General features: G+C 45.2%; 1 protein-coding gene across 4 annotated transcripts in view; it reads left to right on the plus strand.

Moving 5' to 3' along the window:
- Positions 1-17,604, plus strand: part of LOC310664150 (neuronal acetylcholine receptor subunit alpha-7) — an 82,432-nt gene extending 64,828 nt beyond the window's left edge. For 3 of the 4 annotated variants that reach the window (XM_083412809.1, XM_083412811.1, XM_083412812.1), the window contains 6 exons: positions 2,005-2,084; positions 4,322-4,489; positions 7,938-8,132; positions 13,482-13,568; positions 14,581-14,690; positions 16,834-17,604. In XM_083412809.1, coding sequence (XP_083268935.1) covers positions 2,005-2,084; positions 4,322-4,489; positions 7,938-8,132; positions 13,482-13,568; positions 14,581-14,690; positions 16,834-17,352 — 1,159 coding nt within the window. In that variant the 3' untranslated portion in view covers positions 17,353-17,604. The remainder of the gene's footprint in view (positions 1-2,004; positions 2,085-4,321; positions 4,490-7,937; positions 8,133-13,481; positions 13,569-14,580; positions 14,691-16,833) is intronic. The other variant, XM_083412810.1, reaches the window with a different exon arrangement.
- Positions 17,605-20,911: the final 3,307 nt, after the last annotated feature.

Here is a 20,911-nt window from a genome sequence, read left to right on the forward strand (position 1 = left end):
AGGACAATAGGTTTGTGCCCAGACACCAATAGTCTTGAAGGTTAGCATCAGGTCAGCTAAGCCTCCCCTGTTTTAACTACTTCTGGAATTGAGACTAGTTGTGATTTGGGTAATCTGTCTGCCAATTAAACTTCACCTAGAAAGCGAATTGAATGCTGGCATAAACATACATTAACTAACATTAACCAGCAGGCTGAAAAATAATACGAAAGTGTATCTAATTATTTGAGATTAAGAAAGATTACAAATGGATAAGGTTTCTCTGCTTATTAAGAATGGTTATTTTATATTGCTTTGAAAACCATCCTTTCTTTGGGATGCTGGCTACAGAAGTGAAGCTACATTCCTGAGCATGGGAAGCCACTTCTGTCTTAAAGAGACAGACACAAGTTTTCAAGTTTTCAAGGCAGAGACGGTTAAGGTGGAGACCAATATGGCAAAGATATTGCCCAATATCCCACTGTTGGTATCATGTGACAATTATAGGATGAGCAACTGAAAGAGCTCAGAGCTAAGATGTGTAAAATGCTCAGACCAAATAATAAACCGGGCCTTTGGGGGAAAATACTGATCAAGATTGCCTGGGCAGGAGAGTGAAATGGTAGCAGAGGATGGAATTGAGAAGACCTCCACCTGCCTGGAGGAGTGAAACAGACAAATGACAGAGTTGTGATGCCAGAGGAGTGAGATGAAACTATTGACAGAGATAGTAAGAAACATCTTGAGATGGCAGAGGTCGAGCTGAGAGAGAAAGGATCCTGTGTACAAGTTGGAGTGACTTCAGAGGAAAAACCTGGCAAGCCTCTGGCAATTATTCTGGAAAAATAATGGAAGAACAGGAAATGGGAGGAACTTTTTTCTAAATAAGGATGGGAAATCATGACCAACAGGAAATGGGATTGGAAGATATGGCATGAATGAATGAATATACAACAAATAAATAACTATTGGTTATTATCCTAATAATGGGTGTTGGAATTCCTTGAAGATAAAGCCATTATATTGGACTGGAAAAAGACTATTCTCAACATTTAGCAACAATAACAATTGAAGAGCCCCCTTTGGACTTTTTGTGTGGAAAAGAAAATGAATGGGGTTGAAGATTAGGAAAATACTGTCTAGCAGATTGAGGAACAGCTGGATATTACCTTGGAATATAGCTGGATGCCATTCTGGAGTGAAAACTTTGAATAACTTGCACACATAATTGACAGATGGTGAATCGGAAGTTCTCTTTATTTATTTTCCTTCTCTCTTGCTTTCCTTTTCTATTCCCTTTTCTTTATTTCTTGTGCCTTTTCTTTCTCCTATGCATTCTATTTGCCTATGTTTTGTTTTTTGAGGTCCTCTATTCTGGGTTAAGGAGAGTACACACAGGAAGGTGATGAATGTTGGGTGAAAGACCTTGCGTGAGAGGCAGGGAAGGGAAGATTTCCCAGGGTGGGAGAAGAAAGGGAAGCTCCCAGGTGAGAGGTGGGAGGGGCCACACCCTTTGTGTGAGACAAGGGTTAAGATCTACCTCTGACAGAGGGCTTTGTATTTTTTTCTTTTTTGTTATTTCTTTTTTTCATTTTTATTTAGACTAGTCTGTTTTTTATTGTAATATATGCTGAAAAGTTTCAATAAAAATAAATTAAAAAGGAAAAACTTTATGGCTGTAAGCTGTTTGACAGTGGAACGGACTCCCTTGGAATGTGATTGACTCTCCTTCCTTAGAGGTTTTTAAGCAGAGGTTGGATGGTTTAATTGAAATTCCTCCATGGCCTGCATTGGACTAGATGACTCCTGAGATCCCTTCCAACTCTACAACCCTATGATTCTATGACTGCCCAAAGGTGAGAGGCATTGAGCTTCCTGGCCAAGTGGGAGGATTTGATCCCTGGTTCCAAGTTCCTAGTCTGAGACTCAAACTGCTGTACCACCCAGGCTTCACACCTTGCAGTAAACCATGTTTTATTTTTAAACTGAAGGACTAAGTTTGCTTTTCTTCATTATTCATTTTAGTGCTGATGAGCGCTTTGATGCTACATTTCATACCAATGTTTTGGTGAACTCGTCAGGATACTGCCAGTATCTCCCCCCAGGTAAGAATGGCATTTTGCCGTGTGAAAATTCTGCTTTGCAGGGAACCTGGTGTGTTTTCAGAGATGAGGAGAGGAGATCAGGAATCAGTCAGACAATAGGCAGACAGAAGTCCCTTATACAGCCATAACAGCTTTTGCCACCACCTCAGTAATGTCAGGATGGAAGAAGAAATGCAACCCAAGATAGAGAAAACTCAAAGCATTAGTGGTTGCCTTTTTATTGAAGTTAGTGCTGTGCTGAACCCCCCCCCTTTCCTACCCAACCATTCCCCATCATTTAATGAAAAATGAAATTGCATTCAAAAATTATGCAAGGAGAGAGAAAATTTAGTTGATTGGGTTGGGTGGAATATTTTGCTTGTGTGTGTCATGTTTTTCTTTTTCTTTTGAGGTGGCCAAGGGGTGTTTGTGACTGTCCTTCCTTTCATTCTTCAAATCATTTCGCCAGCTCTATGCAGCCTTCCTGGTGCCCATGTGTCAGTCAAATCATGAAGTGCCTCCTTTTCCAGATCAGGAAGTCTAGACAGCCAGGGAGGCTGCAAGTGCTGGGGAAAGACCACTCCCACTCCTGGGGTGAATTTATAAGCCAGTTCTTCCCCAAACTTCTCCCTCTTCTTCACTGTGGCACCCTCCCTCCCTATGCAGTCACCCGTAAAAGGGACTGAGTAGGATTTTCTTTTTTATAGCTCCTCATTGGCCTTGGAATTCCTCTTTTTGCCTGCTTCATACAGTTGGGAGTAATGTATTCAGAATGGCATCTAATTTCTTTCCATCTGGTGTCTGGTTTGGGTAGGAAAGAGAAATTAAAGATCTAGTGGGCTAAAATCCTGAGGCATTTATGCAGTGAGTGCACTATTTGGCCACCCTGCACAGCATTTGCGGGTTATCGGGGATGCCCTGTGGGCTTTGCATGTGCACCAGGATGAATGATAAGCCAGCAGAGCCATGATGCGCTTGTCAGGTTAACAGACCCAAGGTCTTGGCAGCAGGGAGGAAGAATTCACTTGAGCCCTTGCTGCGTGGCCACATGAGACACCTGGAAACATGCCCAGGAGTTGGGAGGGAGGTGATTCCTCCCTCCTTAGGGAACTTTTCTGCTTGGACTATGTTCAATTTGGGTGAATGGGTTTTTTCTGCAGATCCTCTATATTGCTATGTTTTAAATGGATATAACCTTTCCCCACTTTAGTCATTGTGCCTTGGGTCTCCTTTATGGGTGTGATGGAAATGCTGCCTGGAAATAGACACACATGCAAATACCTTGGTCACAGAATTCATCTGCTATGAGCAGATGAATTCAACATTATCCCCAATACTGTATTCAAAAGAAGCTAGAAAGAATATTCTGTTCTTTAATAATGAAAATGGAAGCCTCTTTCTCAGGGGAATACATTTTTGAGAAACTGGAGGACAGATTTCAGCACAAGTGAGAATGCTTTCTTGGTGGTGGTGGCCCCCAGATTGTGGAACGCCCTCCCTTCTGAGGTGCGCCATCATGGAACCGTTTTTGGCATCATGTCAAAGTGTTTTTCTTTACCCAGGGCTTTGGGTGAGTGGATGTTTACCCTGTTGGTGTGCTTGGGTTGCCCTCCAGTTTTGCTGCCCTTGCAATGGTATCAAGCTTTGTAGTTTCAATGAAATAGTTTGAACAGTTTGTATGCTGTTTTAAATTGTGATATTCCATGAGCCATTCAGTGATGGGCAGGCAATAAACATACATAAATAAATCTTATGAGAGTTCATTTTCTAACCATATGAATTTTTCTGGTGTCTCAATTCACACAAGATCATTTCAGTGTGTTGAATTCACTGAAGGTGTGAATCAGTCACAACTGCAAATAATCATGTGAAGCGATGCCTTTGTTCCTGCAGCTGCAATGGATCTGTGAGGTTCACATTTGGAACTACCTGAGGTTGAGCATTTATGTGCGTATGAAATAATTCAGTGGTGGGTGTAAGTGGAAATGTTGTTTTGTGAAATAAAAGTGAAATGAACAACAATCCTCAAATGAGAGAGTACAGAATGTCACTGTTTTGATAACGACGGTGCTGACCTTGATACCCTTATTTTCATTCAGCTTTGGGGGAAAACACTTTCAAGCAGATCAGTTCTTTTAAATGTCAGAGGGTGGGGGCATTTTCCTGCGAGCAGCTATATAAAAGGGAGAGAGAGAATTGCTGAGAAATGTCTGCTCATATATATACATATATTCCCTTCATCCGAAACATCCATCTAGGAATATTCAAGAGTTCTTGCTCCATAGATGTGCGCTGGTTTCCTTTTGATGTCCAGAAATGCAAATTGAAGTTTGGATCCTGGACTTACGGTGGATGGTCTTTGGATTTGCAAATGCAAGAAGCAGAAATATCTGGATACATTTCAAATGGCGAGTGGGATTTAGTCGGTAAGCTGTATGGATATTCCTAAATGCAGTTGCCTTCAGATCAGTCAGGGAGATTCGCTTCCAGAGATGGAACTGATGTGCCTTAGAATGAACCTTGTCAGTGGCATCGGGATACTCTCTTGGGTCCTGTTTAAATGTTTAGCTGAGCCTTTTTAAGTCAATCTTCAATTCCATCCGAAACACAAGTAGTGTTAGATGATTGTCGTCATGTTCGCACACGTTTCCGTTCCTTGGATTTTCAGATTGCGGGAAAGTGCTCCAAGGATTAGGGAAGGATCATAATATTCCTTGAACAATACGAGGGTGGGCCAGTCCTCTCTCCTACATGTTTAATTTAAAAATAAAATAGGATGCTAGCCCTCAGTGGTCCAGTGCTTTGCTGGAAGAACCTTAGAAGAGCCTGCTGGATCAGGTCAATGGCCCATCTCACCCAGTATCAGGTCAACATGTTTTTCTTTGCCCAGGCTCTTCTTTACTTAGATGTCTGTCGGAAACCCTCAAGCAGCACTTGACCACAAGAGCCCTCTCTCCTCCTGTGATTTCCAGCAACTGATATGCAGAAGCATTGCTGCCCTTGACAGGAGGCAGAGCATAACCATCCCTGCTAGTAGCTGCTGATAGCCCTCTTCTGTGTCCTCTTTTAAAGCCATCCAAGTTGGTGGCCATCACTGCCTCCTGGGGGAAGAAGGCCCAGAGTGCTGCATGATGAAGAAGTACTTTTTCTTCCAACATTCAGGTTCATGGCATGTCCATGAGTCTGGCAGAGTAGAAACTTTATTAATTGCTTTATTACTCTCCCTTCACCATAAGTTCCCAGAATGTATCGTAGCAATTTATAATGAAATATTCAGAACAGTTTAAAGGAAAGTAAACTAAAACACAGTAAGCTATTTTATACTGAGTTGGTCCTTTAGTTCATCTATCTCAGTGTTTCCCAAACTGACTGGCAGCTGCTCTCCAGGGTTTCAGGTGAGGGGATTTCCCAGTCCTACCTGGAGATGCCACTGGGAATTGAACCTGTGACCTTCTTCGTGCAAAGCAGATGCTCTACTGCAGAGCTACAGCTCTGTTTGAATGAAAGGGCTTGGGGGTAAGACTTGCAAAAATTGGCTAAGGGATTTGGGCCTTTCTTCTCTAAAGCACCTAAAGGATAAGCAGAATCTCAGTTAATGCTCTTATACATTGCCTGCATTATCAGTGTTTAACTCTCATAAGCCTGAAGATGAATTTAGCCCCTTGCATTATACAAGTCTTCAAAACAGGCTAAACAGTTTGAACATGCTGCTCTGCACCACACACTTATCTGGAGTTTGCATTGCCCAGGTAGATGCAAACTGCAGCCCAGTGAGAGTGATGTAATAACTGAGAAAGGGCACAGGTGTTGGGTGAAATCAGGCCCGATCTTTTTTGAATACAGAAGGTAAGCAGAGTTGGCATGGCAGTAGGGTAAGGATCACTTCCTCCTTCCCCTCAGCCCCTGCCATTGCAAAGGCACCTTACTGGGTTGGGGAAGTGCCAGCCTCGCTCCATGGGAATCACACAGCACTGAACCCTGCTGAGGTGTAAGCCAAGCATCCAGGTTCTCACTGGGCATCTAGAGACAGAGATTCCAGTCAGGCAGAGGCCCCAGCATGAGCTTAGGGCATCCCTCAGCCAGCACTCCTCTCAGGCCACTTATGGGGGCCCACCTTTCCAGTGCTATTCTTGCCCAATGTCATTTCTGCCAAATTATACAGAATTCATTCAATGCTAAACATAAGTCCACTTGGGGAAAGGTGACCCGCATCCCAACCAGGGGAGCAATTGAGATTGGGAGGGGGAAATCCTTTCCAGCCCTGTCAACCAGTGGCCTAGAAGACCCAGTGAAATTGTAATTCTCATGGCAAAATGGCCTTCCCTTTCCTCATGAGATCTCACAGGGGGATCCCTATTCTGCAAGACCTTAGAAGTGTATTGCCAAGGAGATGTAATTCTACCTCCCTCTTGTTTTCTTGGCTTCTGGTCACCTTGTGTGCAGGTCACACCCAGAATGAGGCTAACAGACCATGGCCTTCCCCCAAGGAAACCTGGGAACTGTAGACTGGTGCAGGTGCTGAGAAGTCTCTTGTAGAAGTACATCTCCCAGGTGTTTCTAACTCTGAGGAAAGAGAGTGAGTTACCAGGGTGAGGAAGAGGAGCCCACTGTTCATACTGATGCCCTGTCTCATAAGCCATTGAGGCTACAAGTCGGAGTAACATCTGGGTGATCACCCTCCACTGATGGCCACAAAAGTTTGCCTTCCCCAATAGGTCTCAGGACAAATCTTGGTCATTTGGGGGTTAACAATATGGTGGTTAGGACAGCGAAAGTGGAATTGTTCCATTACAAGCAGCACTGCCTGTAGTATTAGCAAAACAAATTAAAACAGAACAAAGAAGCCTCTTCTACCAAGGGATCGCCTACACATAGCAGCAGCAAAGCTTGACAAAATCCAGGCAGTTTCCTCCACCAACCACTGACCAGAGCTAGATTTGCTTAGCTTCAGCAAGGTGGATACCTCAAGAGTATTTTGACCAGGAAGGAGTAACATTTTTTTTGCTACTAGGTAGTGGCTGAGTGATCAGGGGTGCTATGATTGGAGTCAGCAGTGAGTGGGACCTGGGTTCACTCACACACACACACACACACACACACACACACGAAGGAGATATGCAGGGAGAAGAGTGATGGTTAAGCCATGCTACCTCTGCATCTTCCTAAGAACATATGAAGAACCCTGCTGAATGGCCCATCTAGTCCAGCATCCTGTTCTCACAGTGGCCAACTAGATGCCAGACAAGCAGGGCATGAAGGCAACAGCATTCTTCCTACTTGTGATTTACAGTTACTGGTGTTCAGAGGCCTGCCACCGACAATAGTGGAAGCAGAACATAGTCATCATGGCTAGTAGTCACTGCTAGCCTTATCTTCCCCTTACAGATGTGCTCCCTCAGCTGCTAAACCTCTGCTTGGTGGGGTGATGGGAGGCAGAGCAGTTTTACATGTGGGGGGAAGCACATGGGATGACTCTCCTGACACACACTGTCATCCCCATCACAATCATACTGCTACTCTGACTTGTAGCCTCAACGGCTTACCAGACAGGGTGCCAGTATCACACAACCAAAGCAGTATTTGGTAGGCTGGAGAACGATAATTTCTGATGACAGATAATCATTTATTTGTATCAGTTGCTGTCCTTTGCTAAGCTCCCTGAATGGGGAGGCAGCAACCTTTGGAAGCAGGTAGTGATGTTGGTGGTAACAGAGGGGCTGCTGGAGGATCCATGTGGGCTTCAGTGAAGTTCTGCCAGGGCCACAGATGGAGCCATGAGGTGCCCACATCTGCTCTCAGCAATAACCCTGGGAGACTTTTCTTAGTAACTGCTTTGGTGAAATTCACAGGAGACCTTTTGTCCCACCCCCACAGGTGTTCCCGGGAAAAGAACTGAATCTTTCTATGACTGTTGCAAAGAGCCTTATCCAGATGTGACCTTTACGGTGACGATGCGACGGAGGACTCTGTATTATGGGCTCAATCTTCTCATCCCCTGTGTGCTGATCTCAGCTCTTGCCCTTCTCGTTTTCCTGCTTCCAGCCGACTCTGGGGAGAAGATTTCACTCGGTAAACATATTATTCTATTTGTTTATAAGCAAAGCTATTTTGCATGCATTTCCAGCTTAAATGTCACAGTCAGTTTCTGGCAAGGAGAAAGTAGTTAAAAGCGGAAACTCTCAAGAAGTCACAGAATGCATAGCCCAGGGATAGAGAGAGAAGGAAGATGAATGAAAAGGGGACAGAACCTATTCATGGCACAATCACAGAAGGAGGGATACTGCAGTGCAGACTGTATATGTACCCTGGAAATGGGATGGATGAATCTGTCAAATGCAATTTCTTTCACTTTGATTCCCCCCCCCCCATTCTGAAGTTCAGTTCACTACATTTCTGCACCAGTTTGCATTTTTTAAAAAGAAGGAAATGTGTCTGTAGTTCTAATGCAGAATTCATCCATTTGTTGCATGAATTTTGGCTAGACATTTTTCAAGTATCCCCACCCTCATGAGGGATATTGTACTATTTTTCTGCTAATGTATTGGGATGTGTGGCTGAGTAGGGACAACAGACATAAAGTGTCTCTCCTCCCTCTCCTAGGATGATGTTGGCTGCACCCCATTCCATGCCTCGTTAACCCTAAACCCAGGCAATAGCAGCACCCCGTACCTCTGCCACCTGCCCCCTCTGACCCAGAAACATGGTGCTGCTGTTTGTTCTTTGCACAGCCACTCAGTCCCACCACAGGAGAAATCAAGATACTCCAACCGCCTTCAATTAGGGGAAGGTGTGAGAGGGCTGGGTGGGTGTGGGCAGGTGTGCCATTGGGCCCCCCAATTTTTTTCAAGGAAGGGACCTCCTCAAAATTCCCTGGCAGCTGTGCGTGCACAGTTTAAGAAAGGTATTGACAAGCTGGAAGGTGTGCAGAGCACGATGACCAAGATGATCAAGGGTCTGGAAACCAAACCTTATGAGAAATGATTAAGGGAGCAGGTATGTTTAGCATGAAGAAGAGAAGACAGAGAGGTGAACTATCTTGAAATATCTGAAGGGCTGCCATATGGAAGATGTAGCAAGCTTCTTTTTTGCTGCTTCAAAGGGCAAAACCTGAACCAATGGATTACAAGAAAGGAGGTTTCGGCTCAACAATAGGAATAACTTTCAGATGGGAAGAGATTTGGTTCTTTGGTTTTAATTATTTCTGCATTGCAGGGGGTTGAAGTGCATTACCCTTGGGATACCTTCCCACTCTACATCTTTATGATGGATTGCAGAGGCCTTGTAATTGTCCTCTAAAGACCACAGGCCTCTGATATAGGCCTTTCAATTGTCTAGAATTCTCCTTGTGGAGTTCACAAGAGCTCTTCGTGTGGATTTTTTATCACGATCATCATCATCACCACCATCATTATAGCAGAGCAATGGAAGATTATATCTCTATCTCTCTATCTCTCTATCTCTATCTCTATCTCTATCTATCTATATAACTTAAATGAAGCTTTAATTCTTTTTTTAAAAGTCTACTGTGGCTGAATTTAAGAAAAAAGCAAACAAATAAACAATCCCAGGCTCTCAGTGCCCCACAGGTACTTCTTGCAACAGCCATGAACCCAGGGAAATATAGATGTAGGAAAAGAACAGCAGCCTCCCCGCCCCTCAAAAATTGCAGGTTTTGAAAGGATCAAACTGTGTACATACCATGAAAGCACATGACATCCTCAAAAGAATTCTGGGAGCTGTAGTCTGGGATTTCAAGCTCTGTGAGGGGTAAACTATAGTTTCCAGGGAGATGACCTGGAGATGACCATTGCATGGATCACTGTGGCCAGGTCAGGGCGGGAAAGGTAAGGGACCAACTGCTTGATGCGGCGAAGGTGGAAAAATGTCGCCTTGGCTGTTGCTGTAACTTGCGCCTCCATGGAAAGGGAGGCATCAAGGATTACACCCAAACTCTTAACGAAAGGCAATGGCACTAATTGGGCCCCCGCAAGAGAAGGGAGTTGGTCCCTCATCCCCATGCCATCCTGACCCAGCCATAGGATCTCTGGCTTTGAAGGATTTAGTTTCAATCGGCTCCCACGAAACCATCTAGCCACAGCTTCCAAGCATCTGGTCAGTGTGTTCGGGGCCGAGTCAGTGTGGCCATCCATCAGCAGATAGAGCTGAGTGTCACCAGCATATTGGTGACAGCCCAGCCCAAAGCTCCGGATAATCTGGGCAAGGGGGCGCATAAAGATGTTAAAAAGCATCGGGGAGAGAATTGCGCCCTGTGGTACTCCAAACACTAAGGAATGGTGCGACGACATCTCCCTCCTAGCGCCACCCTCTGTCCCCGACCAGAGATAAAAGAGCACAGCCAGTTACGGGCTATGCCCTGTATCCCCATGTCTGCGAGGCGGTGGTCCAGAAGATCATGATTGACCATGTCAAAGGCTGCTGACAAATCTAAAAGAATCAGCCTTCCTGACCTGCCTCGATCCAGTTGTCTACGGAGATCATCTGTTAGGGCAACCAGAGCTGTCCTGGTCCCAAAACCAAGACGGAACCCGGACTGAAATGGATCTAAAGGATGTTTCCTCCAGAAACCTACCAAGCTGTTCAGCAACCGCTCTCTCAATTACCTTACCCAGATATGGAAGATTTGAAATTGGGCGGTAATTGGATAGGTCTAAGGGATCTAGTGAAGTTCTCTTTAAGAGTGGTAGTAGCAGTAGTAGTAGTAATGCAATTAAGGCTGCACATATAGGAAACAAAGGAAGCCTGCTGTCAGGACTGGAGTCAGATGCAGGTCAGCAAGCAAGAAACAAGAGTTTCTCAGAGAAGCTAACTCTTTATTCAAAGAAATGGCATACAACTCAGCAATACATCCCAGCAAGTTTTGCCCCAGTAGAGCGGTTGCCAGGACTGAGGTTCCCTACCTTCACCCACCTCCAAGCCTCCTACTTTGCCAGAAGTTTCCCAAGCAGTCTCAAACTGCAACGGGGCATCTCCAATCTCTGTTCCACTCTGTGCATCACTCTGTGTGTCCTTGGAGACAAGTGGGGAGGGGAGCTTGTCACAGTAGGACAATCTGTATTCTTCTGCAGCCTTTGCCCCACCCCCACCTCTGCTTCAGCCTCTGAGTCAGAACTGCTCTCTGTCACAGGCTCTCCTTGCTCACCAAATCCTGTTGCCCCTTCAGCCTCCAACAACTCATAGAATCATAAAATCGTAGAGTTGGAAGGAACCTCAAGGATCATCCAATCCAACCCCTGCAATGCAGGAATCTCAGCTAAAGCATCCATCACAGATGATCATCCAACCTCTGCTTAAAAACCTCCAAGAAAGGAGAGTCCACCACCACTTGTGGGAGTCTGTTCCACTGCTGAACAACTCTTACTGTCATAAAGTCCTGCCCTCCAGAGCAGGAGAAAACAGCTTGTTCCCTCTTCCATGTGACAGCCCTTGAGATATTGGAAGATGGCTGTCATATCTCTCTTATTCTCCTCTTTTGCAGGCTAAACATACCCAGCTCCTTCAAGCACTCCTCGTAAGGCTTGGTTTGTAGACCCTTGATCATTTTGGTTGCCCTCCTCTGCACACATTTCAGCTTGTCAACATCCTTCTTAAATTGTGGTGCATGCCCAGAATTGGACACAGTATTCCAGATGTGGTCTGACCAAGTTAGAAGAGAGTGGTACTATTAGTTAGAAGAGAGTGGTACTATACTATAGTGTCCCTTGATCTGGACACTAGGCTTTTGTTGATGCAGCCTAGAATAGCATGGGATTTTTTTTGCTGCTGCATCGCACGGTTGACTCATGTTCAGCTTGTGGTCCACCAAGACCCCTAGATCCTTTTCAAATGTACCACTGGCAAGCCAGGTGTCCCCCATCTTATATTTATGCATCTGCTCCTTCCTGCCTAAATGCAGAACTGTACATTTGTCCCTATTGAAATTCATTTTGTTAACTTGTGCCCAGTTCTCCAATCTGTTAAGGTCATTTTGAATCCCAATTCTGTCTTCTGCATTATTAGCTACCCCTCCCAGTTTGGTGTCATCTGCAAATTTCATGAGCATTCCCTTAATTCCTTTGTCCAAGTCTTTTTAATAAACACATTGAACAACAACGTGCCCAGGATACCACCATGCAGCACCCCACTTGTCACTTTTCCCCAGGATGGTGAGGAACCATTAATGAGTACTCTTTGGGTTCAGTCAGTCATCCAGCTACAAATCCACCTAAAAGTTACCTCGTTCAACCTACATTTTACTAGCTTCCTCAGGGGGGACTTTGTCAAAAGCCTTACTGAAGTTAAGATACACTATGTCCGCAGCATTCCCCATATCCACCCAATTTGTAACTCTATCAAAAAAAGGAATGGGATTCATCTGACATGACTTGTTTTTGAGAAACCCATGCTGGGTCTTAGTCATCACAGCATCCTTTTCTAAGTGCTTACAGATTGACTGTTAAATTATGTGTTCTAGGGCATTTTATGGTATTGATGTCAAGCTCACCGGTCAGTAGTTACCTGGTTTTTCTGCCTCCCGCCTTTTGAAGTTGGGGACATTTGTCCGCCTCCAGTCTGCAGGGACTTCACCTGTTCTCTAAGAATTTTCAAAGGTCATAGACAAAGGGTCTGAGATTACACCTGCAAGCTCCTTCATCAGGTTGATCAAGTTCATCAGGTCCTGGAGATCTGAATTTATTTAAAGTAGCTGAGTGCTCTCTTACCACCTCTTTTCCTATATTGCGCTGCATCTCCCTCCTTACATCAATTATTCTGTTATCACCAGGTTGGGCATCACTTTCCTTTTGGGTGAAGACAGAGGCAAAGTAGGTGCTGAGCAGTTCCACTTTCTCTCTGTCACCCAATAGATGGATGTTTCTCCATCTTCTCCATACAGAGGACCTACAACTTGCTTGCTCTTCCTCTTGGTTCAAACATAGCCACAGAAACCTTTTAAATTATTTTAAACCTCTCTTGCAAGCTCATTCTGAGATTTAGCCAGCCTGACCTTCACCTTGCAACTGTTGGCTAGCTGTGTCTACTCCTCTTTTGTGATTTCCCCTTTCTTCCATTTCTTACACATTCTTGTTGGAATTGTCTGCCTTTGGAATTGTCTGCCTTCAATATTTCTCCTTATAGAATCTCCCATCCTTCTTGGATTCCCTTCTCTTTGACTATTTCTGACCACAGGATCTCACCCACATGCCCTAGTGTTATATGAGAGGGTGAGGCTTTTCTTTATCTTCTCTCTATATATCATGAATAATTTTATAAACTTCTATAATGTCACCTCTTACTTACCTTGTAGGGGAAGAAATACATATTTTCATTAGTATGTGAGCCTCTTAATAATTTCATCCCTCTTTTTCTCAGCCCCGAGAGTGCCTTTATGTCCTGATTCCGTACCAATACTTTGCCTTTCAGGAATCACCGTTTTACTCTCCCTCACAGTGTTTATGCTCCTGGTGGCTGAAATTATGCCAGCGACATCTGATTCAGTGCCATTAATAGGTGAGTAACAGCAGTATTAATGTTCAGTGAGCAATTTTATATTCAGACTTGCAACAAGGCCACAATAATATAGATCAGGAATTGTGTGTGTTCAGTAGATTTACTGGTTTAGAAGTCTTGGCTTATGGTTTGGGGGTAGGAAATTGCACATTTGGCAAATATTCGGTGAGGAAAGAAATCACAATGCTTAAAAGTAAAAGGTTTATGCTGTGGTGCTGGTAGCCAGTTAAGTGGTTAATTCTACTGCCATGACCCAGAGCCTCCAACATGTAGGGACTTCTAATCTCTTCATTCATTCTATAAAAAGAGAGTCAGTGTGGTTACACCAGGGTTCAAATCCACATTGGGTGACCTTGGGTCACTGCCTCTCAGTCTAACCCAACTCACAGATTTGTTGTGAGGATGAAATGGAGAAGGGGAGAACCAGAGACACCACCTTGGGCTCCTTGGAGGAGAGGTGAGGTATAAATGCAATGAATAAATAAAAGGAATTAAATACTGCACATGTGCAGAAGTATTTCCTGTCTTGCACTCATCCCGTGCTTACTTTCTGGCAGGATAGAATAAAATGCCCATATCCACAGGGGGCTCTGTGCACTCCATCCTTTGGATCCAGGATGTAGGGCTATCCAATATTTGTGGAGTTGGAAGGGACTACAAGGGTCATCTAGTTCAACTCCCAGCCATGCAGGAATCTCCCCAATGTAGGGCTCAAACCCATGATCCTGAGATTAAGTCTCATGCTGTACCAACTGCACTGTCCTCTCTCCCGTGGCTTTCCAGACTGTCCTTAGACTCAAGCTTCCATCAGTCCCCAGCCAGCATGGCCAATGGCCAGGAATGGTGGGAGTTGTAGTCCAACAGCGTTTGGACTACAATGTTAGACTATTAGGTGAATGACAGCTATTTGAAGTGGCATTGCAGCCTAAATTCTCCCCATAACCTGGTCATTATTTCCTCCTCCTCCTCCTCCTCCTCTTCATCTTCATCTTCTTCTCCTCTCCATTTGCAGCACAGTATTTTGCAAGCACCATGATTATTGTCGGACTTTCAGTTGTGGTTACCGTGATCGTTTTGCAGTATCACCACCATGATCCAGATGGGGGGAAAATGCCCAAGTGGGTAAGAGCCCAGATGATGCATATTTTTCCCTCCCTGTCTATATATAACTGAAACCCTGCAGATCACAGTCCTGCTACAGGAGCAGGCAAGTCATTCTTGTTCCCCAGATATTAGTTGGATGAGGCAGCAAATGGAAATGGTTTGATAACACATATGTCTTTGCAAGCATAGTTCAGCCATACATCAGAGATGAGGAACCTGTGGCCCTTCAGCCACCATGGCCAATGGTCAAGGATGATGGGAGGTGGAGTTCTGGAGGCAACAGGTCAGGAGCATTGCTAGTGAGTGGCTCAGGGGACCTGAACCTTGGATTTTTCTGCCTGGTCCCTGGTCTCCTATCCTTCTAACTTCAAAAAACATTTCTAAAAATCTTTACTTATGAAGTGGCTGGACGTGCTTCAAACTGCAGTCAGATCTCAGCCATTGGAGCAGATTCTACTCATCCCAAACAAACATATGTATGCATTTGTGTCTTCAGACTTCACTATGTTTAAATACATACTCCTTCTATGTTGTCAAATGAAAGGCAGTATGTTAGGCTGTATGGAATAAGGCATCAAGGTCCATCATGATGCTGTCCCATAAAAATGATCTCAGGACTTCTGCTTGAGACCTTTGTGAGCTATTACCAGTCAGGGCTGAGTGTGCTAGGCAAGATGGACCATTGATTTTGCTAATCACCAGGTAGTTTCTTAACAAACAAACAAACAAACAAACAAACAAACAAACAAACAGTAGAGAGGATGAAGACAGGATATTCAAAAGTGGTTTATGAGTTTCTGTGAGATCTTTTTTTTGCATTAGGTGATATATATATCCCCAACATCTGGTTTAAGAATAGCTCTTAAACATTCCTGCACCGAGAGAGTTTGAACTGTCAATAAAAAATGCAAAACTGAAGATGATTAAAAATAGTGTGTTAAATTGGATTGAAAACAGTATTTTGATTTTGGAGAGTTTGAGATGAAAACAGGAGGAAACTGGGCAAATTGCAAAGCCTAGACAGAGAGAGAGAGAGAGATCTGAACAAAAAGGTTTTTGTAAAGTAGTTTATCTGGAAGACACTTTGCACATGTGTGGCTCAGAAGCCAATGGGGAGGTTTGATTTCACAAGACCCTGGCTCATACACAGGGCCAGCCAAAAACATTTTGGCCCCTGAGGTGGACCCCAAAATGGAGCCCCTCTCCTCACTAGGGAAGAAAGGGTGAGGGAAGAACTACATCAGGAACGGGGCGGGGAGGGGAGAGAAAGATCTAAATTGGAATCTGCTGCCCCCGTGGATCCTGCTGCCTGAGGCGGTTGCCTCATCTTGCCTCATGGGTGGGCCAGCCCTGCTCATACATTCAGCTAGGACAGTTTGGCAGTAGAAGAAGTAGAGAAGCAACAGGAGCCTTTTTGTAGCATCCAGTACAACCTGGGCCATCCAAGTGTGTACCTAATTAATATGATCTTTCCCTCACTCTTTTGAGGGGAGAATTGTGTAAGCTGGCCTTCATGTGACTGGCTAGTCATCTAACTAGCACATGTGGCCCTCCAGATGTTGCTGAACTAAAACTCCCATCATCCCTTACCATTGGCCATGTTGGAAGCAGGAGTCAAATAACATCTGGAGGGTCACAGGTAGGGACGGAAAGAATCAGAGAACTGTAGAGTTGGTAGGGACCCCAGGGGTCATCCAGCCCAATGTCCTGCAATGAAGAATCACTGCTAAAGAATCCCTGGCAGATGGCCATACAACCTCCATTTAAAAACTTCCAGTGAAGGAGGGTCCACCACCTTCTACAGTAGTCCATTTCATAGTCCAACAGCACTTACTTTCTTCCTAAAGTTATCTAGCAACATCTGGAGAGCCACAGGTGCCCATCCCTGTTTCGGCTGGATATTCTAGGCATTGAACTTGGCACCTCCTGCATGCTAAGAATGTGCTCTTCCACTGTGCTTTGGGCTCCCCTTTAAAGACTGCTCCTCCTCCACACTCTTGTAGTGCTAGCCCCCAACTGAATGTATGAACCAGAGTGGAGTGCAGGCACAGGGCTCATTGGTCAATGACCTTACCATTGCTAGACAAGCAAGTAACATGCAAGGGGCCAGATATCTTCCAAGATATAATAGCTACGGTGTGTTTTTATACATGTTTCCCAGACCAGAATCATCCTTCTCAACTGGTGTGCCTGGTTCCTGAGAATGAAAAGACCAGGGGAGGACAAAGTGCGACCAGCATGCCAGCATAAACAGCGTCGATGCAGTATGTCCAGCATAGATGTAAACACTGTGAGTGGGCAGCAATCCAGTAATGGGAATATGCTCTACATAGGCTTCAGAGGCCTGGAAGGTGTCCATTGCACCCCTACCACTGATTCCGGTGTGATCTGTGGGAGAATGACTTGCTCCCCGACTGACGAAGACAACCTCCTTCACAGTGGACATCCGTCTGAAACTGACCCAGAACTGGCAAAGATCCTAGAGGAGGTCCGATATATTGCCAACCGGTTCCGAGACCAGGATGAGGCAGAAGCCATTTGCAATGAATGGAAGTTTGCTGCTTCTGTTGTGGACCGCCTCTGTTTGATGGCTTTTTCGGTCTTCACAATAATTTGTACCATTGGCATCTTAATGTCGGCCCCCAATTTTGTAGAGGCTGTTTCTAAAGATTTTGCTTGACCTGCACTTGTGGACTTGCAAAAAAAGTTTTTTTTATGTTGGCAATCTATTAAAATATGTTAAGTAGCAATAGCATATTCAGTGCACTTGGCTTATATAGGATGATTGGATGCAAACTTCTTTTGGGAGGTACAGTCTAAGAAACGGACAGTATCAGTGTTAATAACCTTGGCAACTGCTGGGGCCTTCTGTATACTGCACCATCTCCCCAATTTACCAAATCTGGTGCCCAGAATAAATTATTTAAGACTATTTGCATCTTCTTTGCATTGTTTATTTTTATGTTCCTATATGCCTTCACACTTTCCCACCCCACATGTTAGACACTGTCTTTATTTCAAAAGAGATGAGAACCAGAGGCCATTGGGATGGCAAATTGAGCACCAGGTTTTCATTTCCATACATGGAAAGCTAGCATACCTGGAGTACATACAGAATATAGGCAACGCTCATCATTTGTGTTCCTGCCAAATGGTTACCAGATTTGGTCTTGATGACCACTGATAGGAACAGTGGAGGCTGGCTCACTGGGGGGCAGGGGGAACTGCCCCACCAACCTCAGCCTGCCCTCAGCCAGCCCCACCTGCCTTCCTTCCTACTTACAAGTAGTCAAGGGGCTTGCCTTGTCTGCCAGCTCCATCCTCCTTGATCTCAGTATTGCCCCTTTTACATCTCAGCAGTAGGGAGGAAGACTGGGACAAAACTATTAATTGGTTCTGCCTGTCATTGGCTCTGCCTCCACATCCTGTTGGCCTCTCCTCCTTCCACCCCACAAATCCCAATGGACAGCAATCTCCAGTGCATAGGAAGGACTCCTGCGTGAGTGCCTAAGGGCCCTGCTCCTGCCACTCACCACTTGGCCCAGGGCGGGGCCTGACAGGCTTCATAAGGACGGTTGCTGCTACTGCTGCTGCTGTCCAGGAGGACTTGGAGGGGCGCAGAGTTCTTTTTAAAATGTTTTGAAATTTTCTTTTTCCCTTTTGTGGGTTGAGTTGACCTCTTTCCAATAAATCTCTTTCGATAGATTTATGGCGTCCGGCACGCTTCTCTGCGCGAGCCTCTGCAGGTCGTAAAATCATCAGCAGAATTGCACAGCAGACGTGTGATAAAAGGAGGCTTTGCTTCTGTTTCTAAAGTCCCTTTATTGTTCCAAAAACACGTATTTACACAGTCAAATCTCCAGCTGACTCTAGCTGCATTTTCTCTGCTCCCTCCTCGGAGCTGCACAGTTAACAGACTGCTCTTTCGGTTTCCACTGAACACAGAGAGCATTCCAAACTGCTCACATCACATCCTGGCTTACGTCCCTGGTAAGCCCTCCCCTTCAGAGCCGAGGCACAGAAGGTTAACCCTTCACTACACCCAACACCCCCTCTTGCCTCGCGTCTGAGGGGAGAATCGACCCTTGGTCGTCCCAAACCCAGACCTTCACAAAACTCTCCATGTCTCTGGAAGGAGAGTGGCTTTGTGAACCCATCAGCTAGGTTCTTCGCAGAGGGACAATACTTCAGCGCTACTAATCCCTCCTGAACGCTTTGGCACACATTCCGAAAGTGAATGTCTAAGTGTTTCGTTCTGGCTTTGTACTGCGGTTGCCCAGTGTCCGTGGGTTTCAAACGGTAAACCCACCTGCAACTCACAGTCTGTTTACCTGGTGGCAACTCTGTGAGTGAAAACACACCTAGATCTTTCATGGACTTCATCTCTTTGTCCATTGCCTTGTGCCACTTAACTGCTACTTCCTCAGGTAAACTCTGAATATCCTCAAAGGAATCAGGTTCACATCTGGCTGAACCTACCCAGATGCCTGAAGCCTCGTACCGATCAGGAGGTCTCCTTGTCCTCGCTGATCTCCTCAGTGTGAATCCTGGTGACCCTGCTGCTTCACTGGGTCCAGCTAACTTTTCCTCAACTCCAGCGTCTTCCCCCTCTGACCTGCTGCGCCTCTTGGGCTTCACAGCTGGTTCAACAGGTGAAGGCGGCTCACTCTTTTGCTCAAGCTTGACACTTGCCTGAGGAGGTGTTCTAGGTTCCCCCCTCTGAGGGATCCTGAGCTGTCCCTGCCTTGGACTCTGTTGCTCTGGACCTTGGTCCCCAGCAACAACTTCCTCTTCCTCCTCAATGTCTGAGTCATAGAACTGCTGTGAAATCATGTCTGGATTAGCGTGCAGACGTTCCCAACTGGCTTGTTCACAGAACTCAGCACTATTGCTCACAACCAATCTAGAATGATCGCCACTTGGGTACGCAAACCGCCAGGCCTTTGAGCCAGGCTCATACCCTACAAAGATCATCCTCTTTGACCTTGGCTCACCTTTCTTGCATAGAGCCTTTGGGATAAGCACCCAGGCCTCACAACCAAACACACGAAGGTAGTGAACCTTTGGCTTCTTCCCATGCAGTAAGAAATACGGTGTATTCCCCACACTAGAGTTGTACACTCTGTTCTGCGTATGGACCACATATTTCCAAGCTTCAGACCAAAACTTTTGGGGTAGCCCTGCGTCCCACAGGATCGCAGACACTGCTTCTTGCACCGTCCTGTTCTTTCTCTCTGCCACGCCATTCTGTTGCGGAGAGTAAGGAGCGGTCAATCTGTGGCTAATCCCCTTCTCCCTAAAGAAATCCTGTAAAGCAGAACCAGTGAATTCTGAACCTCTATCACTTTGAAAACCACGAACTCTGGTGGAAAAGGTTACCTCCACTGCTGTGATCCAACCCCTGATCACTTTAGCCGCCTCCCCTTTAGACCTCAAAGCAAAGGTCCAAGCGGATCTCGATAAATCATCAATCAAGATCAGAGAGAACCTTGGCTTTCCCAGTGACTCAACAGACATGGGTCCACACAAATCTGCATGAATAAATTCAAAGGGTTGTGTGGTCTGTCTCTCTGACTTTGGATAGGAGCATGTCACAACTTTGGCCTGTTTACATGCATTGCAATCTAAAAATTTTCCACAATTCCTAAATTTGCACCCTTCCGTTAATCCTGGTGCCTTCTGAAGATGGTTCCAACTCAAATGGGCGAAGCGCCTATGCCAAATATGGTTACAACCATTGTGAGGCGCTACACCCACACATTGCCCCTTGGCATCTTCGGTGTCCTCTCCTTCTCCTGTGGAAAAAGACACATTAACCGCAAACAAATTATCTTTAGCCTGCACTGTATACACGTGTTTCCCATCCTTGGAAAACTCACACTTGGTACCTGCAAAAGAAATTTGAAAACCATCATTAAGTAAATCATGCACATTTAACAAGCAGTTAGTTAAACCAGGCACTGCAAAAGCTTTGACTTCATGCTTAAGAAAAGGACAGAAGAAAAAACCCGTCTCGGTCAGTCTTTTTCGACTTCCGTCCGCAATAACCACATATTTTTCAGTTTTTACTGTCTTGCAATTCCTTAACAGACAGCTAGATGGCACAAGCGTGTTCGTGGCGCCTGAGTCAACTATGACGGTTAAAGAGTTGTGTTGTTGACATTCCTGGGTCGCCATAGCAACAATCTTCTCTCTACCCCCCTCCTTGGGGCTTCTGTAGCTGTTCTCTCTGGTTGTCA

The sequence above is a fragment of the Podarcis tiliguerta genome (genome assembly GCF_965153285.1).
Source record: "Podarcis tiliguerta genome assembly, chromosome: 14".
Lineage (NCBI taxonomy): Eukaryota > Metazoa > Chordata > Lepidosauria > Squamata > Lacertidae > Podarcis > Podarcis tiliguerta.